This window comes from Lichenostomus cassidix, unplaced genomic scaffold (genome assembly GCF_008360975.1).
Source record: "Lichenostomus cassidix isolate B80296 unplaced genomic scaffold, HeHo_3.0 HiC_scaffold_878, whole genome shotgun sequence".
NCBI classification, from domain to species: Eukaryota; Metazoa; Chordata; class Aves; order Passeriformes; family Meliphagidae; genus Lichenostomus; species Lichenostomus cassidix.
The window spans coordinates 17,131-44,544 of record NW_028147630.1 but is presented as its reverse complement, the minus strand read 5'-3'; the positions used below and the strand labels follow the sequence as shown (position 1 = coordinate 44,544).

The following is a 27,414-nucleotide window of genomic DNA, read 5'->3' as shown; positions in this document are numbered from 1 at the left end:
GTCCCTCCCCTGTCCCCAGGGTCACCTTGAAGTCGTAGGACTCCTCGATGACCACCTCGAGGCGCCGGTTGTCGCCCAGCACGGGTTTGCCCATGTCGGCGATGCGCCGCGCCTCCTCCTCCTCGGCCGACAGCTGCCGCTCGCCGTCCCCTGCCGGGCAGGACAGCCGGGGACATCACGGGGACATCGCGGGGACATCGCGGGGACATCGCGGGGCAGGGCGTGGGGATGTGGTGTAGGCTTGGGGACATGGTGTAGGCTTGGGGACATGGTGTAGGCTTAGGGACACGGTGTGGATATGGGGACATGGCGTGGGGACATGGTGTGGTCACGGGGACAGGGAACAGGGACAAGGTGTGGGGACATGGGGACATGGCATGGGGACATGGCGTGGTCATGGGGACAGGGGGATATGGTGTGGATATGGGGACATGGCGTGGGGACATGGGGACATGCTGTGGGGTTGGGGACATGGCATGGGGACAGGGCATGGTCATGGCGATATGGGGACATGACATGGGCTTGGGGACGTGGTGTGGTCACGGGGACACGGAACAGGGACAAGGTTTGGGGACATGGGGACATGGTGTGGCCGTGGGGACATGGCGTGGTCATGGGGACAGGGGGACATGCTGTGGATATGGGGACATGGGGACATGGCGTGGGGACATGGCGTGGGGACATGGCATGGTCATGGGGACACGGTGTGGTCACAGCAACATGGAACAGGGACAAGGTCTGGGGACATGGGGACATGGCGTGGTCATGGGGACAGGGGGACATGCTGTGGATATGGGGACATGGGGACATGGCATGGTCATGGGGACATGGTGTGGTCACAGCGACATGGAACAGGGACAAGGTGTGGGGACATGGGGACATGGCGTGGTCATGGGGACAGGGGGACATGCTGTGGATATGGGGACATGGCGTGGGGACATGGCGTGGTCATGGGGCCACAATATGGGGACACAGCGTGGGGACACGCCAGGGTCACGGTGTGCTCATGGGGACACAATGTGGGGACACCACAGGGTCACGGGATGTGACACGAGGACACGGCGTGGGACACGGCGACATACACGGTCATGGGGACATCCATGGGGACATCCATGTCATGGACGCGTCCGAGGCCGAGGCCGAAGGCTCCTACCTTGGGCGAGGAGAAGAGCTGCGGAGAGAGGGGAGAGGACAGCGGTGAGACCCTGGTGACCTGGCAGTGACCCCACAGTGACCCCACGGTGACCCCTCAGTGTCCCCCCGCTGTCCCCATACCTGAGATGCCACGTTTGAGCCACCGTGGCGTCCCCAGCTCGATGAAGAAATTCTCCTTCTTCTCGTACTCCTCATCGTCCACGATCTTCACCTGCAGTGTCTTCCTGGGGCAGCACAGGGGGACCTCAGCGGCAGCGCCATGGGCAGCAGCATCATCATCACCATCATCATCATCATCATCATCATCCACATCATCGTCATCATCATCATCATCATCAGCCACCATCATCGTCGTCATCATCATCATCAATGATCCATTGTTATCATCATCAATATCATCACTGTCATCGTCATCCATCTCCATCCAATCATCCATCATCATCATTGTCATTATTGTCACCATCGTCACCATCATCCATCCTTGTCCTTCACCTCCATCCATCTGTCCATCATCCATCCACCCATCTGTCCATCTCCATCTGTCATCCACCCATCCTGTTCCTCTTCCATCTCCATCCATCATCCATCCTTGTCCTTCACCTCCATCCATCCATCCATCTCCATCCATCACCCACCTGTCCTGTTCCCCTTCCATCTCCATCCATCTCCATCCCATCATCCATCATCATTGTCATTATCGTCACCATCGTCACCATCATCCATCCTTGTCCTTCACCTCCATCCATCTCCATCCATCATCCATCCACCCATCCATCTCCACGCATCCGTCCATCATCCACCCATCATCCATCTCCATTCATCTTCCATCTTTGTCCTTCACCTCCATCCATCCATCCATCCATCCTGTTCCTCTTCCATATCTATCCTTCCTTATCCTTCACCTCCATCCATCTCCATCCATCTCCATCCATCATCCATCTCTATCCATCCATCCATCTCCATCCATCATCCATCCTTGTCCTTCACCTCCATCCATCCATCATCCATCCATCCATCTTCATCCATCCATCTTGTTCCTCTTCCATCATCTATCCATCTTTATCCTTCATCTCCATCCATCTCCCTCCATCCATCCATCTCCATCCACCCATCCATCCATCTCCATCCATCAACCATCTCCATCCACCCATCCACCCATCCCCATCCATCCTCCTCCTCCCTCTCCCCGCCCCGCCCTCCCGCCATCCCCCTCACGCCGTCTCGTCGTTGCGGAACTCCAGCTCCCCGCTGGTGTCCTCGTAGTCGATGCCGCCGCCGCGCGCCGTCCCCTCCACGGTGCGGAAGGGCACCATGACGGTGCCGCGGGCGCCCGAGCTGCGCACCACCGTCACCTCCACGTGGCCCTGGCACTCGCTGACGCGCACCGAGCGCTCGCGGAACCCGAAGATGCCGGCGTGGTCGTCGTCCAGGATGGTCACCGTGGCCACCAGCGGCGCCACCAGCTTGCCCTTGGGGTGGTCGTCGGAGTCGGCCTCGAACATGCCCTCGGCGTCGCCCACGCGCAGGTTGAGCAGCCGCACGAAGAAGTGCTCGTCCTCCTCGAAGATGTCGTCGTCGATGATGCCGATGGCCAGCTCCTTGCGCGTCTCGCCCGGCTTGAAGATCAGCGTCCCCTCGCTGTACTCGTAGTCCGAGCCCGCCTTGGCCGAGCCGTCCTCGGTGCGGAAATCCACGTAGAAGGTGTGGTTGGCGCCCAGGCCCTGCTGGCACGCCACGGCCAGCGTCACCGAGCCGCAGTTCTCCAGGCAGTGGTACAGGCACGGCTCGAAGAAGATGCGGCTGCACGCCTCGTCCTCCTCCTCGTCCTCGTCCTCCTCGCCGGGCGCGGCCGGCGATCGCCGCGCCGCCTCGGCCGCGTGCTTGCGCAGGACGTTGCCGGCGCCGGTCATCAGCCGCGTGGCCTGGATGCGGTAGAAGGCGCGGCTCTTCTGCTGGTGCACCAGCGCCATGTAGTTGGCGGCGTCCAGCAGCTGCTCCAGCTCCTTCTCGGGGTGCTTCTGCTTGAGCTCCTTGAGGATCTGGATCACCTCGCGGCGGCTCTCGTCCAGCTCGCGCTCCTCGGGCGTGGGCGACGGCGAGGCGCCGGGCTCGGGCTCGGGCAGCGCCGGGAAGCCGCCGTCGGCCTCGGGGTCCTTGGGCGGGCGCTCGGCCTCGGTGCCGATGATGATGCCGCTGCGCGGGTCGGCGCGGTAGCGCTTGTAGACGTACTTGTAGAAGAGCAGCCGCTTGTCGGCCGCCCAGGCGAACACCACGCAGGCCGGGAAGAAGAGCAGCGTGAGGAACGCCTCCCAGACCTGCACCACGCCCGGCGTGATCACCGCCAGGATGAGGTAGAGCCAGATGTAGGCGAAGATGCTCCAGGAGGCCGTGACGAAGAAGACGCGCAGGTGCTTGATGCGGCGGCTCTCGCCCGCCGGGATGGCGTAGACGCACACGGCGATCACCACGAACATGTTGAAGGCGGCGCTGCCCACGATGGTGCCCGGGCCCAGCTCGCCGGCCTGGAAGCGGTGGCCGCACACCTCGATGAGGGACAGCAGGATCTCGGGCGCCGAGGAGCCCAAAGCCATCAGCGTCAGGTTGGACACCGTCTCGTTCCAGATGCGCACCGTGCCCACGCTGGTCTCGCCGTTGGCCTTGGTCACCGTGATCTCCTTCTCGCGCGACGTGATGACCTCGATGGACGCCATGAAGCGGTCGGCGATGATGGACACGCCCAGGAACAGGTACATCATGGCCACGAAGTAGACGATGGCGCGAGCCGCCTTGTCGCCGGCCGCCGGCTCGTCCGGCTGCCACACGGGCAGCAGCACGCCGGGCTGGCAGCGCGCCGAGCCGCGGCAAGTGCCGTTGGGGCCGTCGGGCAGCGCCGAGCCGCCCCGCGGGGTCAGCAGCAGCCAGGCCGCCAGCGCCGGGGCCAGCGCCGCCATGGCGCCTGCGGGGACAGAGATATGGGATATGGGGTGTGGGATATGGGGTATGGGATCAGGGATCAGGGATATGGGATATGGGGTGTGGGATGTGGGGTATGGGGTGTGGGATCAGGGATATGGGGCTGTGATCAGAGATATGGGATATGGGATGTGGGGTGTGGGAAGCCGTGGTAGGGAGGGGACGTGGCAGTCGGGGGTGGGATGTGGGGTTGGGATGTGGGGTGTGGGGCTGGGAAGGATCCATGGGGTCAGGATGTGGGGCTGGGATGCAGGGTTGAGATGTGACATTGGGGTGGATCTGTGGGGTCGAGATGGATCTGTGGGTCAGCTTTGGATCCATGGGGATCTGTGGGTCGGGTTTGGATCTGTGGGTCTGGGATGGATCCATGGGGTGGGACCAGGCTGCATCTGGGGGGTTTTGGGGTGGGATCTGTGGGTCAGGCAGGATCTGTGGGGTGGGAAAGGGGTGGATCTGTGGGTCAGGGTTATCTGTGGGTCAGGATTATCTATAGGGCAGGACTGCTCCATTGCCCACCAGGCCCGGGGGGGTTCGGGGTGGATCTATAGGGCAGAATGGATCTATAGGGCAGGATCCGTGGGTCAGGACTGTTCCATTGCCCACCCGGCGCGGGGGGGTTCAGGGTGGATCTGTGGGTCAGGACTATCTATGGGTCAGGACGGTTCCATTGCCCGCCCGGCGCGGGGGGGTTCGGGGTGGATCTGTGGGTCAGGATGGATCTATAGGGCAGGATCCATGGGTCAGGACGGTTCCATTGCCCGCCCGGCGCGGGGGGGTTTGGGGTCAGGATGGATCTATGGGGCAGGATCTATAGGTCAGGACGGTTCCATTGCCCGCCCGGCGCGGGGGGGTTTGGGTTCGGGGTGGATCTGTGGGTCAGGATGATCTATAGGGCAGGATCCATGGGTCAGGACGGTTCCATTGCCCGCCCGGCGCGGGGGGGTTTGGGGTCAGGATGATCTATAGGGCAGGATCTGTGGGTCAGGATCTATAGGTCAGGACGGTTCCATTGCCCGCCCGGCGCGGGGGGGTTCGGCTGCGGGGGCAGCTCTGCTCCTGCTTGGCAACGGCGCGGTTTCCATGGCAACGGGGCTGGGGGGGGCGATGGGGGGGAGGAACCCCAAATCCGGCAGGGGGAGGAGGGGCTGCCCTATAGATCCATCCTGCCCCATGGATCAGTGCTGCCCTATGGAGCCATCCTGACCCTATAGATCCATCCTGCCCTATAGATCCAGCTGCCCTATGGATCAGTGCTGCCCTATAGATCGATCCTGACCCTATAGATCGATGCGGCCCCATAGATCAATCCCCAAACCCCCCACGGATCAATCCTGCCCTATAGATCGATCCTACCCTATAGATCGATCCTGACCTATGGATCCATCCTGCCCTATAGATCCCTATAGATCAATCCCTATGGCTGACCCACAGATCCCTATAAATCCATCCTGACCCTATAGATCCATCCTGACCCACAGATCCCTATGGATCGATCATGCCCTATAGATCCATGCTGACCCACAGATCAATCCTGCCCTATAGATCAATGCTGACCCTATGGATCAATCCTGATCTAGAGATCCCTATGAATCGATCCTGACCCTATAGATCAATGCTGACCCACAGATCAATCCCCAAACCCCCCACAGATCAATCCTCCCTATAGATCAATCCTGCCCTATAGATTCATCCTGCCCTATGGATCAGTGCTACCCTATGGATCCATGCTCACCCTATAGATCGATCCTGACCCACAGATCCCCATAGATCAATCCTGCCCTATGGATCGATCCTGACCCTATAGATCCATCCTGACCCACAGATCAATCCTGCCCCACAGATCCATCCCCAAACCCCCCACAGATCCATCCTGACCCTATAGATCAATCTTTCCCTATGGATCAATCCTGCCCCACAGCTCCATCCCGATGGGGTGGCAATGGGGCGCTGTGGGGCGACAGACAGCTCTGCCCCATAACGGCCCTAAAATGCCTCCTAACTGCCCCAGAACTGCCCTATAAATGCCCCACAAGTGCCCCATAAATGCCCTATAAATGCCCCAGAACTGCCCTATAAATGCCCCATAAATGCCCCACTGCAGCCCCACATCTCCCCCCAATTAACCCAATTAACACTCCCCGTTAATTAAACCCCAAACCCCCCCGCGGGGCCGAGGAAGGATTTTCCCGAATCCGCAGGGATTTGCCCCAATTCTCGGGGATTTTCCTCATAATCCCGAAGGATTTTCCCCATTTTCGGGGATTTTCCCCCAAAACGAAGCTCCAGAATTCCCATTTTTCCATCCCCACGACCCCAGGATGGATCCGGCTGATCCCAAATCCCGGGAAATTCCCCCAAAATTGCCATTTTTCGGCCGCCGGAGACCCAAATCCGCTGGTTTTTCCCTCAAAACTGCGGATTTTTTTATTTTTTTTTTTCCGGCGGATTTGAGAATCAAAAGGATTTGGGGGGAAAAGCTGCGATTTAGGACAAAAGCAAATCTGGGTTTTCCGAGGGGATTCGGCAGCGGGGAGAGGGAGGGGGAATTTTTGGGAATTTTGGGGGAATTTGGAGGAATTTCGAACCAAAAGGGGAATTTGGAGGAATTTTGGGGGAATTTGGGCAAAATCTGGGGAAATCTGCAGAATTTGGGAGATTTTGGGGTCAGATTTGTGGCAACCGAAGATTGAAGAAATTGGAAATTTGGGATTTCCAAAGAAAAAATTTGGGAGAATCATGTAAATAGAGTAAATTAGGTGGAGGATTGTAGGAATTGAGAATTTAGGGGAATTGGGGGAAATTTGGGGAAATTGAGGAAATTTGGGGGGAAATTGAGGAAATTTGGGGGAAATTGAGGAAATTTGGGGGGAAATTCAGGGGGAGGTTGGAGGATTTGGAGGAAATTTGGGGAAATTTGGGGAAATTTGCGAGAATTGAGGGAATTTGGGCTCAAATGTGGGGAATTTGTGGGAATTTGTGGGAAAATTCGGGAGATTTGGTGGAATTTGGGCCGATTTCGGGAAAATCGAGGGGAATGTGTGAGAATTCGGGTGAAATCAGTGGGAATTTTGAGGGAAAAGTGGTGAAATTCGGGAGATTTTGGGAAGCTGAGCCAAAACGTGGGGAAATCGTGGGAATTCAGGGAGAAATCTCGGTGAATTTGGGGAAAATGGGGGAAATTTCAGGGCTTTTTGGGGGGAAAAATGAGGAATTCGGGAGGATTTGGGGGAAATTGTGGGAATTTCGGGAATTCCGGGGAAGCTGGGGGGGAAATTGAGGGAATTCGGGGATTTTTGGGGAGGAAATCCGAGGAATTTCGGTGGAATTTGGGGGAATTCCGGTGGAATTTGGGGGAAAAAGGGAAAAAATCGGGGAATTCGGGTGAATCCCAGGGAGATTTGGGGGAATTTCGGGAGGAAAAAATGGGGAATTTCGTGGCCATTTGGGGGAAATCCGGGAAAAATCCGAGGGGAGGATTTTGGGGGAAATCCGAGGGGATTTGGGGAATGAAGAGGGAAAGGATCGGGGTGAGGATTTGGGGGAAATTGTGGGAATTTTGGGGAAATTGTGGGAATTTTGGCAGAATGGACTCGCCGCCCCCCCCCCACCCACCTGTTTCCAACCCCAATTTCCAGGAGGAATTTTTTTCCCCAAATTTCGGCGATTTTTGGGGAATTCCGGGAGGGTTTTGGGGGGTCTCGGCTCTCCCCTCCCCCCCCCGTGGGAACGACCCCCCGCCGCCCCGCCCCCCCCCAGCCCCCCGACCCAAATTCGCCATTTTTGGCCCCAAAAGCCGCGGGGGGGGGAGGGGCGGGGGGTGGGGGAGGGGCGGGGGGGGTTTGGGGGTCTCGGGGAGGGTTTGGGGTCTCCTCCCCCCCCCTACCTGTTCCCCCTCGGGTCCGCTCCGCCGCGCCGCGCTAGAGATCCATTGGGGGAGGGGCGGAGCGGGGGGAGGGGCGGAGCTGGGATTGGCCACGCCCACTTCCCACCCGGGAACGCCCCCGGGAGCCAGACTGCCAAAATCCCAAAAAATACCCAAAAAATACCCAAAAACAACCCAAAAACTGCCCAAAAACCCCAAAAAATACCCAAAACCACCAAAAACAACCCAAAAAATACCCAAAAACTGCCAAAACCCCCAAAAAATACCCCAAAACTGCCAAAAACCCAAGAAATACCCAAAACCACCAAAACCAACCCAAAAACTGCCAAAACCCAAAAAACACCCAAAACCACCAAAAAACCCCAAAACCCACAAAAAACACCAAAACACCCCAAAAAAATACCCCAAAACCACCAAAAATCACCCCAAAAACCACCAAAAAACCCCAAAACACCCCAAAACCCCAAACCACCAAACCCACAAAAAATATCAAAACACCCCAAAGAACACCCAAAACCACCCAAAACACCCCAAAAAACCACCCAAAAACCACCAAAAAAACCCCAAAATCACCCCAAAACCCCCCAACCCCTCCCCCCCCGATTCGGGAAGCCCAAAAATGCCCCAAAATCCGGGAATTTCGGGAAAGTTTTTATTGAAATTGAGGGGTTTGGGGTGGGGGAGGGCGCCCTCCCCCTGCCCTCCCCCTCCCTCCTCCTCCCGAGCCTTTTCCGGGATTTTTTCCTTTTTTCCTCTTTTTTTCCACATTTTTCTTCCACTTTTTCCTCTTTTTCCATCTTTTTTTCCTCTTTTTTTCCCATTTTTTCCCATTTTTCTTCCATTTTTTCCTCTTTTTTTTCCATTTTTTCCCATTTTTCTCCCATTTTTCCCCATTTTTCTCCCGTTTTTTCCCATTTCTCTCCCGTTTTTTCCCGTTTTTCTCCCATTTTTTCCCGTTTCTCCTCGTTTTCTCCCCGTTTTTCTCCCCTTTTTTCCCGTTTCTCCTCGTTTTCTCCCCGTTTTTCTCCCGTTTTTTCCGGTTTTTCCAGGTTTTCTCCTCGTTTTTGGCTTTTTTCCCGTTTTTCCACGTTTTCTCCCCGTTTTCTGCTCCTCACTTCCCTCCTCAGCCTCTCCCGCAGCAGCTGCGCTGTTGGCTCCAGGCTGTGCTGGAAAGTGGGGGATTTGGGGAAATTTGGGGAATTTGGGGGAATTTGGGGAATTTGGGGAAATTTGGGGAATTTTTGGGAATTTTTTGGGGGAATTTTGGGGAAATTTTTGGGGAAATTTGGGGAAATTATGGGGAATTTGGGGAAACTATGGGGAATTTTGGGGGAATTTTGGGGAATTTTTGGGGGATATTGGGGAATTTTTGGGGAAATTTGGGGAAATTAGGGAAATTTTGGGAATTTTGAGGAAAATTTGGGAAAATTTGGGCAAAATAAAGGAAATTTGGGGAATTTTGAGGAAAATTTGGGGAATTTTGAGGAAAATTTGGGAAAATTTGGGGAAATTTTGGGGGAATTTGGGATGAATTTGGGGATTTTTGGGAAAATTGGGGAAATTTTGGGAAAATTTGGGGAATTTGTGAGAAATTTTGGGAATTTTGGTGAATTTGGGGGAATTTTGGGAAATTATGGGAAATTTGAGGGACATTTTGGGAAATTTTGGAGAAAATTTGGGGGAAATTTGGGGAAATTTTGGGGAAATTTTGGGAAATTATGGGAAATTTTGAGGGAAATTTGGGGAAAATTTGAGGATTTTTGGGGGAAAATTGCAGAATTTTGGGGAAAAATACAGAAATTTGGGGAAAAAAATCACAAAATTTTGGGAAAAATTGCAGAATTTTGGGGAAAATCACAGAATTTTGGGGGAAAATCGCTGGATTTCGGGCTGGGGTGTTCCGGGAATTTCGGGAAATTTGGGAATTTTTGGGAATTTGGGATTTTTTTGGGATTTCTCACCTGCAGCACGTGCAGCCCCCCCAGGCACACCACAGCAATTTCCAAAATTCCATCTCCTGTGAGGTCCAAAGGCTGCAGAGCCAGCAGCGGGGAGGGGAAGCGCCGAGCCCAGAGAGGCAGAAATTGCCCAAAATCGCCAGAATTCGACCCAAAATATTTGTAGCACAGAAGCTCCTGGGGAAAGGAGGGAGGAGGTGAGAAATTGGGGAAAAAAGTGGGAAAAATTGGGGAAAAATGGGGAGAAAATGGGGGAAAAATGGGGAAAAATGGGGAAAAAAGGGGAGAAAATGGGGGAAAAGATGGAGAGAAATTGGGGAAATTTGGAGGAAAATTGGGGGAAAATTGGGGGAAATTTTGGGGAAAATTGGGGGAAAATTGGGGAATAATTGGGGGAAAATTGGAGGAAAATTGGAGGAAAATTCAGGGGAAATTTGGGGAAAATTTGGGTGAAAATGGTAGAAATTCAGGGGAAAATTGTGGAAATTCAGGGAAAAAAGGTGGAAATTTGGGGAAAAAAGGTGGAAATTCAGGGGAAAAAATGGGGAAAAATTGGGGAAAAATGGTGGAAATTTTGGGGAAAATTGGGGGAAAATTGGGGGAAAATTGGGGGAAAGTGGAAATTCAGAGGAAAATTGGGGGAAGTTTTGGGGAAAATTGGGGAAAATTTGGGGGAAAATGGTGGAAATTTGGGGAAAATGGAAATTCAGGGGAAAATTGGTGGAAATTGAGGTGAAAATTGTGAAAATTCAGGGGAAATTTAGGGGAAAATTTGGGTGAAAATGGTAGAAATTTGGGGGGAAAATTGAGGAAAAATTGGTGGAAAATGATGGAAATTTGGGCGAAAATGGTAGAAATTCAGGGAAAAAGGGCAGAAATCGGGGCTGAGCACCTCAGGAAGCTCCAGAATTTTGGGGAGTTGGGGGAAAACTGGGGGAAATTTGGGGGAAAACAGTGAAAATTGGGGGAAAATGGTGGAATAATTGGGGGAAAATTGGTGGAAAATTGGTGGAAAATTGGTGGAAAATTGGTGGAAAATTGGTGGAAAATTGGGGGAAAATTTTGGGGAAAATTTTGGGGAAAAATTGGGGAAAAATTGGGGGAAAATTGGGGGAAAATTGGGGGAAAATTGGGATGAAAATTGTGGGAAATTTGGGGGAAAATTTGGGGGAAAATGGTAGAAATTCAGGGAAAATTGTGGAAATTCAGGGAAAAATGGTGGAAATTTGGGGAAAAAAGGTGGAAATTCAGGGGAAAATTTTTGGGAAAATTGGGGGAAAATTGGGGAGAAAATTGGGGAAAAAAGGTGGAAATTCAGGGGAAATTCAGGGGAAAAAATGGGGAAATTTGGGGAAAAATGGTGGAAATTCAGGGGAAAATTCAGGGGAAATTTAGGGGAAAATTTGGGTGAAAATGGTAGAAATTTGGGGGGAAAATTGAGGAAAAATTGGTGGAAAAATTGTGGAAAATTGGTGGAAAATGATGGAAATTTGGGTGAAAATAGTAGAAATTCAGGAAAAAAATGGTAGAAATTCAGAGAAAAAGGGCAGAAATTGGGGCTGAGCGCCTCGGGAAGCCCCAGAATTTTGGGAATTTTTGGGAATTTGGGGTTTTTGGGTCCCACCTGGCCGTAGGTTCCCAGCAGGATCTCTGCAGTTCCATCGAAATCCACGTCGCTGACTTTGGCACAAATGACAGAGTCAGAGGAGGAGCTGCCAGGCAGCTGCAGGGGATCAGCCAAACCCAGCCGCAGGATTCGCCTGGAAAACCCCAAAAATATCCCCAAAAAAATCACAGAGAACAAAAATCCTGAATTCCTGAAAAAAAACCTGAGAAAATCCCTGAAATCCCCGAAAAAATCCCCAAAATTCCCGTGATTCTGCAGTGGTTTTTGGTGATTTTCCCCCTAAAAAATCCCCAAAAAATCACAAATCCCCAAAATCCCCAATTCCCAAAAAATCCCCAAGAAAATCCCTGAAATCCCAAAAAAAATCCCCCAAAAATTCCCAAAAAAATCCCCAAAAAAATCCCCAAAATTCCCGTGATTCTGCAGTGTTTTTGGTGATTTTCCCCCAAAAAATCCCAAAAAATCACAGATCCCAAAAATCCTGAATTCCCAAAAAATCCCCAAGAAAATCCCTGAAATCCCCGAAAAAATGCCCAAAATTCCCGTGATTCTGCAGCATTTTTGGTGATTTTCCCCCCAAAAAATCCCCAAAAAATCACAACTCCTAAAAATCCCCAATTCCCAAAAAATCCCTGAGAAAATCCTTGAAATCCCCAAAAAAATCCCCAAAAAATCCCCAAAATTCCCGTGATTCTGCAATGGTTTTTGGCGATTTTCCCCAAAAAAAATCCCCAAAAAATCACAGAGCCCAAAAATCCTGAATTCCTAAAGAAATCCCTGAGAAAATCCCTGAAATCCCCCAAAAAATCCCCAAAATCCCTGCGATTCTGCAGCGTTTTTGGGAGATTTTCCCCCCAAAAAATCACAGATCCCAAAAATCCCCAATTCCCAAAAAAATCCCCAAGAAAATCCCTGAAATCCCCCAAAAAATCCCTGAAAAAATCCCCAAAATTCCCGTGATTCTGCAGCGTTTTTGGTGATTTTCCCCCCAAAAAATAAAAAAAAAAAATCCCAAATCCCCAAAATCCCCAATTCCCAAAAAATCCCTGAGAAAATCCCTGAAATCCCCGAAAAAATCCCCAAAAAAATCCCCAAAAAAATCCCAAAAAAATCCCCCCAAAAATCCCCAAAATTCCCGAATTTCCCCCAAAAAATTCCGAAATTCCCAAAATTTCCCAAAAATCCTGCAATTCTGCAGCGTTTCCCCATTGTTTGGAGATTTTTGGTGATTTTCCCCCAAACTGAGGTTCTGCAATCTTGATTTTCCCAATCCCAAAAAAATCCCAAAATTCTGCCCCAAAAAATCCTGAATTCCCCCAAAAAAGATCCCAAAAATCCCAAAATAATCCCCCCAAAATTCCCGAATTTCCCACAGAAAATCTAAAATTCCAAAAAAAGCCCCAAAATTCCCCCAAAAATCCCCAAAAAATCCCAAATCCCAAAATTCCCCCAAAAAATCCCAAAATTCCCAAAAAAACACCAAAATTCCCCCCAAAAAAATCCCAAAATCCACCGCAGGATCCTCCTGCCAGAAACCTGCAGGAATTGGGGAAACCCTGAGGAGCTCTGCAGGAATTTTGGGAATTTTTGGGATTTTTTTTGGATTTTTGGGATTTTTTGGGGATTTTTTTTGGGATTTTTTGGTATTTTTTTGGGAATTTTGTGGGGATTTTTTTTGGGAATTTTTGGGGATTTTTTTCGCGATTTTCGGGATTTTTTGGGGATTTTGGTGATTTTTTGGAGATTTTTTGGGATATTTTGGGATTTTTTTGGTTTTTTGGGGAATTTTTGGGAGGATTTTGGGGAATTTTTGGGGATTTTTTGGGGATTTTGGGGAATTTTTGGGAATTTTGGGTTTTTTGGGTGATTTTTGGGGATTTTCAGGATTTTTTTTGGATTTTTTGGGAATTTTTGGGGATTTTTTTTGGAATTTTTTGGGATTTTTGGGGGATTTTTTTTTGGACTTTTGGGGATTTTTTGGGATTTTTTGGGAAATTTCTTGGGATTTTTTTGGGAATTTTTCAGATTTTTTGGTGATTTTTTTTTATTTTTTCGGGAGTTTTTTGGGATTTTTTGGGGGGATTTTTTGGGGATTTTTTGGGGGATTTTTTGGGATTTTTTCGGGATTTTTTCGGGATTTTTTTGGGATTTTTTGGGGAATTCTCCTCACCTGTACACCAGAGTTGCCTCCAGGGCGCTGCTCACCAGGAGACTCCAGCAGTCCTCAGGATCCTCTGCGGGAAATTCCATAAAAAATGGGAATTTTAATGGGAATTTTGGGAATTCCGAGGTTTTCCTGGGGTTTTCTGGGGCTTTTTGGGATTTTTGGGAAGGTTTTTTGGGGTTTTTTGGGGATTTTTCTGGGATTTTTGGGGATTTTTCTCACTGTTAGGCAGAGGAAATAATTTTTGGGGTTTTTTTGGGGTTTTTCCGGATTTTTTTGGGGTTTTCCGAGGTTTTTTTGGGGGTTTTCCCGAGGTTTTTGGGGTTTTTTTGGGGTTTTTCTGGGATATTTTGGGGATTTTTCTCACTGTGGGGCAGAAAAAATGATTTTTTGGGGTTTTTTTGGGATTTTTCCAGGGTTTTTTTCAGGATTTTTTTTTGTTTTTTTGGGATTTTTCCAGGGTTTTTTTGGGAATTTTTTGGGATTCCTCACTATGGGGCAGAGGAAACAGTTTTTGGGGTTTTTCTGGGATTTTTCTGGTTTTTTTCCAGATTTTTTTTGGGTTTTCAGGATTTCCAGGATTTTTTGGGGTTTTTTGGGGTTTTAGGATTTCTCACCGAGGGGCAGAGGGAACAGTTTCTTTGGGATATTTTAGGATATTTTTGGGATATTTTAGGATATTTTAGGATATTTTTTGGGTTTTTTAGGATTTCTCACCGAGGGACAGAGGGAACAGATTTTTGGGAGGTTTTTTGGGATATTTTTAGGATATTTTTGGGGTTTCTTTGGGGTTTCTCACCAAGGGGCAGAAGGAACAGTTTTTTGGGAGGTTTTCTGGGATATTTTTGTGATTTTTTGGGGGTTTTTTTTAGGATTTCTCACCGAGGTGCAAAGGGAACAGTTTTTTGGGGTTTTTTGGGATTTTTTTTGGATATTTTTGGGGTTTTTTTAGGATATTTTTGGGTTTTTTAGGATCCTCACCGAGAGGCAGAGGGAACAGTTTTTTGGGATATTTTTGGGATATTTTTGGGGTTTTTTTAGGATATTTTTGGGTTTTTTAGGATCCTCACCGAGAGGCAGAGGGAACAGTTTTTTGGGATATTTTTGGGATATTTTTGGGGTTATTTTAGGATATTTTTTAGGATTTTTTTGGGGTTTCTCACCGAAGGGCAGACGGAACAGATTTTTTGGGATGTTTTTAGGATATTTTTGGGATATTTTTGTGATTTTTTTGGGGTTTTTTGGGGTTCCTCACCGAGGGGCAGAGGGAACAGATTTTTTGGGATTTTTTTTGGATTTTTTTGGGATATTTTTGGGATATTTTTGGGGTTATTTTAGGATATTTTAGGATATTTTTTAGGATTTTTTTAGGATCCTCACCGAGGGGCAGAGGGAACAGTTTCTTTGGGATATTTTTGGGGTTATTTTGGGATATTTTTGGGATATTTTCGGGGTTTTTTTGGGATATTTTTGGGATATGTTTGGGATTTTTTTGGGATTTTTTGGGGGGGTTTTGGGGGTTTTTTGGCCTTTTTTTGGCGTTTTTTTGGGGTTTTTTGGGGTTCCTCACCGAGGGGCAGAGGGAACAGTTCTTTGGGATATTTTTGGGATATTTTTGGGGTTATATTAATGATCCTCACCGAGAGGCAGAGGGAACAGTTTCTTTGGGATATTTTAGGATATTTTTTGGGGTTATTTTGGGTTTCTCACCGAGGGGCAGAAGGAACAGATTTTGGGGGTGTTTTTGGGATATTTTTGGGATATTTTAGGATATTTTTGGGGTTTTTTGGGGTTTCTCACCGAGGGGCAGAGGGAACAGATTTTGGGATTTTTTTAGGATATTTTTGGGATATTTTTAGGATATTTTTTGGGGTTTTTAGGATTCTCACCGAGGGGCAGAGGGAACAGTTTTTTGGGAGGTTTTTTGGGATATTTTAGGATATTTTAGGATATTTTTGGGGGTTTTTTGGGGTTTTTTGGGATCCTCACCGAGGGGCAGAGGGAACAGTTTTTGGGATATTTTTGGGGTTATTTTGGGATATTTTTTAGGATATTTTTGGGGTTTTTTTGGGGTTTCTCACCGAGGGGCAGAGGGAACAGTTTTTTGGAATATTTTAGGATATTTTTAGGATATTTTTGGGGTTATTTTGGGATATTTTTTAGGATATTTTTCGGGTTTTTTTAGGATCCTCACCGAGGGGCAGAGGGAACAGATTTTTTGGGGTTATTTTAGGATATTTTTAGGATATTTTTGGGATATTTTAGGGGTTTCTCACCGAGGGGCAGAGGGAAGAGCAGCACCGTGCAGACCGGCCCGTCCTGCTGGATGCTCCAGCTCTGCAGCACTGCTGGAATTCCCGAATTTTCCGGGAGAAAAAAAATCAGGAATTTGGGTTTAGATTAACCAAAATCCCCAAAATCCCCAAAATTCCCCAAAATTCCCACTCTGGGTTCATCCCGGGGAAAATGGGATAAACTGGGATTGGGATTTTTGGGGATTTTGGGGAATTCTGAGTGGGAATTGTGGGATTTTCTGGGAAAAAAAGGGAATTTGGGGTTGGGATGGGAACTGGAATTGTCTTTGGGGGAAAAAAATGGAAATTTGGGGTGAAAATGTGGAAATTTGGGAGAAATTTGGGGGAATTTGGGGTGAAAATGTGGAAATTTGGGGGAAATTTGGGGTGAAAATGTGGAAATTTGGGAGAAATCTGGGAAATTTGGGGGAAAATTTGGGAAAATTTGGGGGAAAATTGAGGAATTTGGGGGAAAATTCGGGGAAATTTGGGGGAATTTGGGGGAAAATTGGGAGAATTTGGGGAAAATTTGGGGGAAAATTGGGGAAAATTTGGGGAAATTTGGGGGAATTTTGGGAGAAAATTAGGGAAAATTTGGGGAAAAGGGGAAAATTTGGGAAAAATTTGGGAAAATTTGGGGAAAATTTGGGAGAAATTGGGAAAATTTGGAAAAATTGGGAATTGGGGGAAATTTGGGGAAATTTGGGGGAAAATTTGGGGTAAATTGGGGAGAAATTGGGGAAATTTGGGGAAATTTTGGGGAAATTTGGGGAAATTTGGGGGAAATTGGGGAAATTTGGGGGAAATTTGGGGGAAAAAATGGAAATTTGGGGGAAAATGAAAATTGGGAAAATTGGGGAATTTGGGGAATTGGGAATTTGGAAATTTGGGAAATTTGGAAATTTGGGAAATTTGGGGGAAATTTGGGGAAAATTGGGAAAATTTGGGGAAAATTGGGGAATTTGGGGAAAATTTGGGGGAAAATTTGGGGAAAATTGGGGAAAATTTGGGAAAATTTGGGAAAATTTGGGGGAAAATTTGGGGAAAATTTGGGGAAATTTTGGGAAAATTTGGGGAAAATTTGGGGAAATTTGGGGGAAATTTGGGGAAATTTGGGGAAAATTTGGGGAAATTTGGGATTTTTGGGGGAAAATTGGGAAATTTGGGGAAATTGGGGGGGGAAATTTGGGGAAATTTGGGGAAATTTGGAGAATTGGGGGAAAAAATGGAAATTTGGGGTAAAATGTGGAAATTTGGGAGAAATCTGGGAGAATTTGGGGGAAAATTTGGGGGAATTTGGGAAAATTTGGGGATTGGAAATTTAATTGGGGAATTTGGAAATTTGGGAATTTGAAATTTGAAAATTTAAAATTTGGGGAAAATTTGGGAAAATTGGGGGAAAATTTGGGGAAAATTGGGAAAAATTTGGGGAAAATTGGGAAAATTTGGGAAAATTTGGGAAAATTTGGGGAAATTTGGGGAAATTTGGGAATGGGAAATTTGGAAATTTGGGGGAAAATTGGGGGAAAAATTGGGGAAAATTGGGGAAAAGGGGGAAATTTGGGGAAATGGAAATTGGGAGAATTGGAAAAAATGGAAATTTGGGGTGAAAATGTGGAAATTTGGGAGAAATCTGGGAGAATTTGGGGGAAAATTTGGGGGAATTTGGGGGAAAATTTGGGGGAATTTGAAAATTTGGGGGAAAATTTGGGGGAAAATTTGGGGATCAACCAATCTGGATTGATCCCAGTTGGATCCCAGTTGGATCCCAGTTGGATAATGGGATAAACTGGGATTGGGAGGTTTTTGGGGTGGGAATTTTGGGGATAATTATGGGATAATCTGGGATTGGGGTTTTGGGGGATTTTGGGGAATTCTGGGTGGGAATTGTGGGATTTTTCCAGGAAAAAAAGGGAATTTGGGGTTGGGATGGGAACTGGAATTGCCTCTGGATTGATCCCAGTTTGATCCCAGTTTATCCCAGTTTGATCCCAGTTTGATCCCATTATCCCACTGGATTTTTGGGGTTTTTTATGGGAATTTCATTTTTGGGGATTTTTTTGGGGTATTTTAGGATTTCTCACCCCTGCTCTCCTGGTCAACACAGACAAAGCCACTCTGGATCAATCCCAGTTTGTTCCCAGTTCATCCCAGTTTGATCCCAGTTCATCCCAATTTATCCCATTATTTATGGGATTTTTGGGATTTTTTGGGTAGGAATTTCGGGATTTTTGGGGTTTTTTTTAGGATTTCTCACCCCTGCTCTCCTGGTCCACCCTGGCCACTCTCACGAAGCCATTCTGGATCAATCCCAGTTTATCCCAGTTTGATCCCAGTTTGATCCCAGTTTATCCCATTATCCCATTGGGTTTTTTGGGTGGGAATTTGGGGGTTTTTTGGGTTTTTTTTTTGGGAACTCTCACCCCTGCTCTCCTGGTCCACCCTGGCCACTCTCACGAAGCCATTCTGGATTGATCCCAGTTTGATCCCAATTCATCCCAGTTTATCCCATAATTGGATTTTTGGGGTTTTTTGGGTAGGAATTTCGGGATTTTTGGGGTTTTTTTTTGGGTTTTTTTTGGGAACTCTCACCCCTGCTCTCCTGGTCCACCCTGAGCCACTCTCACGAAGCCATTCTGGATTGATCCCAGTTTATCCCAGTTTGATCCCAGTTTATCCCATTGGGTTTTTTGGGTGGGAATTTCGGGATTTTTGGGGTTTTTTTGGGGTTTTTTTGGGGATTTTTTTGGGATTTCTCACCCCTGCTCTCCTGGTCCACCCTGGCCACTCTCACGAAGCCATTCTGGATTTATCCCAGTTTATCCCAGTTCATCCCAGTTTATCCCATTATTTATTGGATTTTTGGGGTTTTTTGGGTGGGAATTTCGGGATTTTTGGGGGTTTTTGGGGGATATTTTCGGGGATTTTTTTGGGAACTCTCACCCCTGCTCTCCTGGTCCACCCTGAGCCACTCTCACGAAGCCAAGCTGGATCAATCCCAGTTTATCCCAGTTCATCCCAGTTTGTTCCCAATTTATCCCATTATTTATTGGATTTTTGGGGTTTTTTTTGGGATTTTTTTAGGATTTCTCACCCCTGCTCTCCTGGTCCACCCTGGCCACTCTCACGAAGCCATTCTGGATCAATCCCAGTTTATCCCAGTTTGATCCCAGTTTATCCCATTATTTATTGGATTTTTGGGGTTTTTTGGGTAGGAATTTCGGGATTTTTGGGGTTTTTTTTTGGGTTTTTTTTGGGATTTCTCACCCCTGCTCTCCTGGTCTACCCTGGCCACTCTCACGAAGCCATTCTGGATTGATCCCAGTTTATCCCAGTTTGATCCCAGTTTATCCCATTATTTATTGGATTTTTGGGGTTTTTTTGGGGATTTTTTTGGGGTTTTTTTAGGATTTCTCACCCCTGCTCTCCTGGTCCACCCTGGCCACTCTCACGAAGCCATTCTGGATCGATCCCAGTTTATCCCAGTTTATCCCAGTTTGATCCCAGTTTATCCCATTATTTATTGGATTTTTTGGGTTTTTTTGGGTTTTTTTGGGGTTTTTTTGGGTTTTTTTTAGGATTTCTCACCCCTGCTCTCCTGGTCCACCCTGGCCACTCTCACGAAGCCATTCTGGCAGCCAAAAGCCGACAGACGATGACCAGAGATGGGCAAAGAGTGAAAATCCAGCCAGAGAACACTGCGGGAGAAACGGGAAAATTGGGGAAATTTGGGGAAATAATGGGGAAAAATTGGGGAAAAAATAGGGGGAAAAATTGGGAAAAATGGGGAAAATAATGGGGGAAAAATGGGGAAAAATTGGGGAAAATAGGGGGAAAATAATGGGAAAAATGGGGGAAATAATGGGGAAAAAATTGGGAAATAATGGGGGAAAATTGGAGAAAAATTGGGGGAAAATGGGGGAATAATGGGGGAAATTTGGGGGAAAGAAAGGAAAAATAATGAGGGATATAATGGGGGAAAAATCGGGAAAAATTGGGGAAATTATGGGGAAAAATGGGAGAAAATTGGGGAAAAAAGGAAAAAGGAAAAAATGGGAAATAATGGGGAAAAAGAAAAAAATAATGAGGAAAATTTGGGGAAAAACAGGAGAAAAAAAAAGGGAAATAATGGGGAAAAATTGGGGGAAAATTGGGGAAATAATGGGGGAAATTAGGTGAAAAAATAGGGGAAAATGGGGAAAAGGGGGAATAATGGGGGAAATTATGGGGGAAAATTTGGGGAAAAACGGGAAAAAAAGGAAAAATAATGGGGGAAATAATGGGGGAATATGGGAAAAATGGGGAAAATAATGTTGAAATAATAGGTGGAAAAAAGAGAAAAAAAATGGGGAAAAATGGGGAAAATAATGGGGGAAAAATGGAGAAAAAATGGGAAAATTTGGGGTAAAATGGGGAAAATAATGGGGGAAAAAATGGGAGAATAATGGGGGAGATTTGGGGAAAAACAGTAAAAAAAAAGGAAAAATAATGGGGAAAATTGGGGAAAAATTGGGGAAATAATGGGGGAAGTAATAATGGAGAAAATAATAATAATAAGGGAAATAATGGGGGAAATTGGGGGAAAAATGGGGAAAATTTGGGGAAAAACAGGAGAAAAAAAGAGGAAATAATGGGGGAATAATGGGGAAAAATTGGGGAAATAATGGGGAAATAATGGGGAAAATTTGGGAAAAACAGCAAAAACAAAAGAACAGTAATGGGGAAAATGGGGAGTGTGGAGAAAATTGGGGAAAATATGGTGAAAAATGGGGAAAAAAGGGGAAATAATGGGGAAATTTGGGGAAAATAGGAAAATAATGAGAAAATAATGGGGGAAATGATGGGGAAAATTGGGAAAAAATTAGGAAATAATGGGGAAATAATGGGGAAATAATGGGGGAAAAATGGGGAAAAATTGGGAAAAAATGGGAAAAAATGGGAAAAATAATGAGGAAAATGGGGGAAAATGGGAAAAATAATGGGGAAAGTTGGGAAAATTGGGGAAATTGGGGAAAATTGGGGAAAATTGGGGAAAATTTGGGGAAAATTGGGGAAAATTGGGGAAAAATTGGGGAAAATTGGGGGAAATTGGGGGAAAATTGGGGGAAAATTTGGGGAAAATTGGGGAAAATTGGGGAAAATTTGGGGAAAATTGGGGAAAATTGGGGAAAAATTGGGGAAAATTGGGGGAAATTGGGGGAAAATTGGGGAAAAATTGGGGAAAAATTGGGGAAAAATTGGGGAAAATTGGGGAAAGGGAAAGAGTTGTACTTGCTGGGAACTTCCTGGAGCTCCGGGAAGAGCAGCTGGATTGGCTGTTCCTCGAACTGGTGAGAGCCAGGATTCTGAAACGGGGAAAAAATGGGGAGAAATGGGGAAATAATGGGGAAAAATGGGAAAAAATGGGGAGAAATGGGGAGAAATGGGGAGAAAATGGGGAGAAAATGGAAATAATGGGGAAATAATGGGGGAAAATGGGGAGAAAATGGGGAAAAATTGGGGAAATAACAGGAAAAAATGGGAAAAAAGGGGAAAAAATGGGGGAAAATGGGGAAATAATGGGGAAATAATGGGGGAAAATGGGGAGAAAATGGGGAAAAAATGGGAAAAAATGGGGAAAAAATGGGGAAAACAGGGAGAAAAATGGGGAAATAATGGGGAAAACGGGGAGAAAATGGGGAAAATGGGGAAATAACAGGAAAAAATGGGAAAAAAAGGGGAAATAATGGGGAAAAATGGGGAAAAAATGGGGAGAAAATGGGAAAAATGGGGAAAATGGGGAAAATGGGGAAAAAATGGGGGAAATGGGATAGTTTGGGTGTTTTTAGGATATTTTTGGGTGGTTTTTGGGGTCTCACCTCTCGGTAGGTGGATTTGGGGTATTTTTGGGTGTTTTTAGGAGGTTTTTAGGATATTTTTTGATTATTTTTAGGTGCTTTTAACTCTCACCTCTTGGTACAGATGAATCCTGGGATGTTTAGGAAATATTTGGGATATTTTAGGCTATTTTTGGGGCATTTTTGGGTGTTTTCAGCTCTCACCTCTCGGTACAGGTGAATCCCAGGGTGTTTGAGATGTTTTTAGGATATTTTTAGGACATTTTTTGGGTATTTTTGGGTATTTTTGACTCACCTCTCTGTACAGGTGAATCCCAGGGTCATTGCCACTCAGCAGGAACACAGTCTCCAGGTGCTCTCCCACCTTCACCCTGTGGATTTCGGCAATTTTGGGGATTTTGGAGCATTTTTTGGGATTTTGGAGCATTTTTAGGGCATTTTTGGGAGATTTTGGGGCATTTTTTAGGGATTTTGGGGCATTTTTTGGGGATTTTGGGGCATTTTTTGGGGATTTAGGGGCATTTTTGGGCATTTTTTGGGGATTTTTTTGCAATTTTGGGGCATTTTTTTTATTTTGGGGCATTTCTGGGGGATTTTTTTGGGTTTTTGGGGCATTTTTGGGGATTTTTTCGGGGTTTTTCAGATTTTGGGACATTTTTGGGATTTTGGGGCATTTTTAGTTTGGGGCATTTTTGCATTTTGGGGCATTTTTGGGATTTTTTGGGTGCATTTTTCGGATTTTGCAAATTTTTGGCCATTTTATGGGGATTTTTTTGCAATTTTGGGGCATTTTTGGGAATTTTTGGGTGCATTTTTTTGATTTTTGGGGCATTTTTTGCCTTTTTTTCGGGTTTTTTTTGCAAATTTGAGGCATTTTTGGCCATTTTTTGGAGATTTTTTTTGCAATTTTGGGGCATTTTTGGGAATTTTGGGGCATTTTTTTGCAATTTTTGGGCATTTTTTGGGGTTTTGGGGTTTCAGGCACTCACTGGGTGTGGCAGAGCTGGAAGGGAGTGAAGCGAAGCTCCAAATTCAGACAACTTTCTGGGGGGAAAAAAACCCTTTTTGGGGTTTCCAGCCTCTTGATTTTGGGGTTTTCCCACCCATTTTTGGGGTTTCCAGCCCAATTTTGGGATTTTCCAGCCCAATTTTCAGGTTTCAATCCCAATTTTCGGGTTTCCCACACCAATTTGGGGTTTCCAATCCCCAATTTTCAGGGTTTCAATCCCCAATTTTCGGGATTTCCCACCCCAATTTAGGGTTTCAATCCCAATTTTGGATTTCCCACCCCGATTTTCAGGATTTCCCACCCCATTTTCAGGTTTCCAATCCCAAATTTTCGGGATTTCCCACCCCAGTTTTGGGGTTTCAATCCCCAATTTTGGGTTTCTCACCCCAATTTTGGGATTTCCCATCTCCATTTTCAGGTTTCAATCCGAATTTTCGGGTTTCAATCCCCAATTTTGGGATTTCCCACCCCAATTTTTGGGTTTCCCACCCATTTCAGGGTTTCAATCCCCAATTTTGGGTTTTCAATCCCAATTTTCAGGTTTCAATCCCCAATTTTTGGGTTTCAATCCCCAAATTTGGGATTCCCCACCCCAGTTTTGGGTTTTCAAACCCCAATTTACGGGTTTCAATACCAAATTTTTGGGATTTCCCACCCCAATTTTGGGATTTCTCACCCCAATTTTTGGGTTCCAATCCCCAATTTTGGATTTCTCACCCCAATTTTGGGATTTCCCATCTCCATTTTCAGGTTTTCAATCCCAATTTTGGATTTCCCACCCCGATTTTCAGGATTTCCCACCCCATTTTCAGTTTTCAATCCCAATTTTGGGATTTCCCACCCGAATTTAGGGTTTCAATCCCAATATTTGGGATTTCCCACCCGAATTTGGGGTCACTCACGCGCCACCGAGTCGAGGTCGAACTCTGATCCTGGTTCATAATCACAGTAAATGTTCAGGAAAGGAGTTGGTTTGTCCCCCGAGTCCTGTGGGACCCCAAAACGGCCTGAGAAACCCCAAAATCCAAACCCCAAAACCCCAAAAACACCCAAAAAAAACCCCAAAACACCCCAAACCCCAAAAACACCCCAAAAACTCAAAAATCCCCCAGAAACACCCCAAGACCCCAAAACCACCCCAAAATCAACCCCAAAAAGCCCCAAATCCCCCAAAACCACCCCAAAAATCCCCCAAAAACACCCTGAGAGCCCCAAAACCACCCCAAAAACCCAAAATCCCAAAAAATCACCCCAAAACCACCCCAAAAACCCAAAATCCCAAAAAATCACCCCAAAACCACCCCAAAAACACCCTGAGAAACCCCAAAATCTCCCAAAAACACCCTAAAAACATCCCAAAACCACCCCAGAAACACCCCAAAAATCCCATAAACACTCTGAGAGCCCCAAAACCACCCCAAAACCATCCCAAAACCACCCTGAAAAACCCCAGAAACACCCTGAGAAACCCCAAAACCACCCCAAAAGCCCCAAAACCACCCCAAAAAAATCCCAAAAACACCTCGAAACACCCTGAGAAACCCCAAAATCCCCAAAAATCACCCCAAAAACCACCTCAGAAACACCCTGAGAAATCCCAAAACCACCCCAGAAACCCCAAAATCCCCCAAAATCCCAAAGCCCACCTTGATGAAGGTGATTCCCACCACGAGGCCTCGCTGGGGAGCAGATTTGGGGAAAGAATCGATGGAAACGATTTCGGCATCGACTGGGGAGAGAGAGAGGCAGGGGGGGAACCCCAAAAACCCCAAATCACCATGGGAACCCCAAAAACAGCCTGGGAACCCCAAAAACCCCAAATCACCATGGGAACCCCAAAAACAGCCTGGTTAGACCCCAAAAACAGCCTGAGAACCCCAAAAAACAGCCTGGGAACCCCAAAAACCATCTGGAAAAACCCCAAAAATCCCCCAGTTAGACCCCAAAAACAGCCTCAGAGCCCGAAAAACAGCCTGGGAACCCCAAAAACCCCAAACACCCTGGGAACCCCAAAAACACCCAAAGAAACCCAAAAACCACCTGAAAAAACCCCAAAAATCCACCATTAGACCCCAAAACCAGCCTGGGAACCCCAAAAAACAGCCTGGGAACCCCAAAAAACACCCTGAGAACCCCAAAAAACAGCCTGAGAACCCCAAAAACCCCAAATCACCATGGGAACCCCAAAAACACCCTTAGAAACCCAAAAACCACTTGGAAAAACCCCAAAAATCCCCCAGTCAGACCCCAAAAACCACCTGAAAACCCCAAAACACCACCTGAGAACACCAAAAACCCCAAAATCCCCCAGTTAGACCCCAAAAAACTGCCTTGATTAGACCCCAAATCCCCCCAAATCCCCCTGGGAACCCCAAAACCCACCCGGTTAGACCCCAAAAACTCCCCGGATTCACCCCAAATCCCCTTTGGGATGCCCAAAATCACCCCAAAAACACCCCTGAGATCCCAAAAGCTCCCTGGATAAACCCCAAATCCTCTCTGGGATCCCAAATCACCCAAAAATCCCTCTCAGAGCCCCCAAACCCCCAAATAAACCCCAAAATCCCCCCAAATCTCCCCAAATCTCCCACAAATCACCCCAAAATCTCCCCAAATCCCCTGGGATCCCCAAATCACCCAAAACACCCCCTGAGATCCCAAAACCCCAACAAACCCTAAAACCCCCAAATCTCCCCCAAATCCCCCAAACCCCTAAAAATCACCCCAAATCCCCGAAATCCCCCCAAATCCCCCTAGCCACAAACACCCTAAAAACCCCAAAAATCCCCAAAATCCCCAAAATCACCCAAATTCCCCAAAATCCACCAAAATAAACCCAAAATCCACCAAAATTAGCCAAAATACCCAAAAATCCCCAAAACTCCCCAAAACCCCAAAACCCCCAAATTCTCCCCAAATCCCCCAAAATCCCCAAATACCCCAAATAAACCCCAAAATCCCCCAAATCCCCCAAAATTGCCCCAAAATCCCCCAAATCCTCCCAAAGCCCCCAAACCCCCCGAATAAACCCCAAAACCACCAAAATCTCCCCCAAATCCCCCAAAATCCCCAGATACACCCCAAATCCCCTCTTAAATCCCCAAATCACCCACAAACACCCCCTCAGATCCCAAAACCCCAAATAAACCCTAAAATCCCCAAACCCCCCAAACCCCAAACCCCAAACCCCAAAAACCCCAAACCACCCAAACCCCAACCCCCAACCCCCAAACCCCAAAACCCCCAAACCCCAAATCCTCTGGGGTCCCCAAACAACCCGAACAAACCCCAAATCCCCCAAAACCCCAAACCCCCAAAACCCCCAAACCCCCAACCCCCAACCCCAAACCCAAACCCCCCAAACCCAAACCCCAAACCCCCCCAAACACCAAAAACCCCAAACCTCCCCCAAAATCTCCCAAAATCCCCTCTGGGATCCCTAAAGCCCCCGAATAAACCCCAAAATCCCCCAAATCCCCAAACCTCCCAAAATGCCCCCAAATCCTCAGAGCCCCCAAACAAACCCTAAAATCACCCAAAATCCCCCCAAATCCCCACAAAACACCCCAAAATCCCCAAAACCCCAAAACCCCCCAAACCCAAATAAACCCCAAACCCCAAAATCTCCACAAATCCCTCTGGGATCCCTAAAGCCCCCGAATAAACCCCAAAATCCCCCAAATCCCCAAATCCCCAAAATCCCCAAACCCCCCAAACCCCAAAAACCCCAAAACCAAACCCCCAAAACCCCCAAACCCCCAAACCCCCAAAATCCCCAAAATCCCCCCAAAACCCCCCAAAACCCCAAACCCCCGTTACCCGGTATATAGGTGAACTGCATCTCCCTGGCCAGAGGCCTCAGCCTGGGCCGCAGCTGCAGGTAACGGAACTGCAGCACTTTGCCCTTCAGCGCCGCCGCCAGCAGCCCCGCTCCGGTGTTCCCTCCTCCGGGATTCCCTCCTCCGGTATTCCCTCCTCCGGTATTCCCCGTTCCGCTGCTCCCCGGTAAGGCCGTCAGCCCGTACACGTTACTCTGCGAGCCCAGCCGGCTGAAGCTGTCCTCCACCAGCGGGCAGCGGCCCCAGGGCGACATGGAGAGGCTGGGAGGGGATTGGGAAGGGATGGGAAGCGGAGAGGAGGCGAACGGAGGAACCGGAGAGGAACCGGAGAGGAACCGGAGCACCGGACAGGCGGCGCGCCGGGCAGCCCCGCGGAGGGTCCTGCAGGGGAGCGCGGCGCGGGTGTGACGTCACTGCGCGGCGCCGGCTGTAGTTCGTGTTGCATAGATGGGCGTGGCGGAGGGCGGGGCTTGGGTTAGCTCCGCCCACAAGGGGCGGGGCTTGGGGAGGACACGCCCAGAGGGGGCGTGGCTAAGGGGATTGAGGGAATTTGGGGAAATTAATGGGGAATTTTGGGGGAAATTAAAGGAATTTGGGGGAAAAAAGGGAATTTTGGGGGAATTTAAAGGGAATTTGGGGAACAAAAAGGGAATTTTGGGGGAAATTAAAGTGAAA

General features: G+C 47.6%; 2 protein-coding genes across 2 annotated transcripts; both read right to left on the bottom strand.

Moving 5' to 3' along the window:
• Positions 1–12: 12 nt before the first annotated feature.
• On the bottom strand, positions 13–8,095 carry LOC146421784 (sodium/calcium exchanger 2-like; the record flags this gene model as incomplete). The annotated part of the gene is made up of 5 exons (XM_085047073.1): positions 8,012–8,095; positions 2,371–4,111; positions 1,276–1,379; positions 1,154–1,171; positions 13–150 (listed from the first exon to the last, which is right to left on the bottom strand). Coding segments are annotated over exons 2-5 (1,996 nt in total), but the record flags the coding sequence as incomplete, so codon positions are not given.
• KPTN (kaptin, actin binding protein) lies at positions 5,110–27,050 on the bottom strand. The gene is made up of 14 exons (XM_085047071.1): positions 26,720–27,050; positions 24,547–24,629; positions 23,803–23,887; positions 22,881–22,935; positions 22,187–22,262; positions 21,326–21,399; positions 19,643–19,752; positions 16,037–16,108; positions 13,767–13,830; positions 11,594–11,729; positions 9,973–10,146; positions 8,738–9,177; positions 8,012–8,045; positions 5,110–5,220 (listed from the first exon to the last, which is right to left on the bottom strand). The coding sequence occupies exons 1-14, from the start codon at positions 26,991–26,993 to the stop codon at positions 5,110–5,112; spliced, it is 1,788 nt and encodes a 595-aa protein (XP_084903197.1). The 5' UTR covers positions 26,994–27,050.
• Between the last annotated feature and the right edge of the window lie 364 nt (positions 27,051–27,414).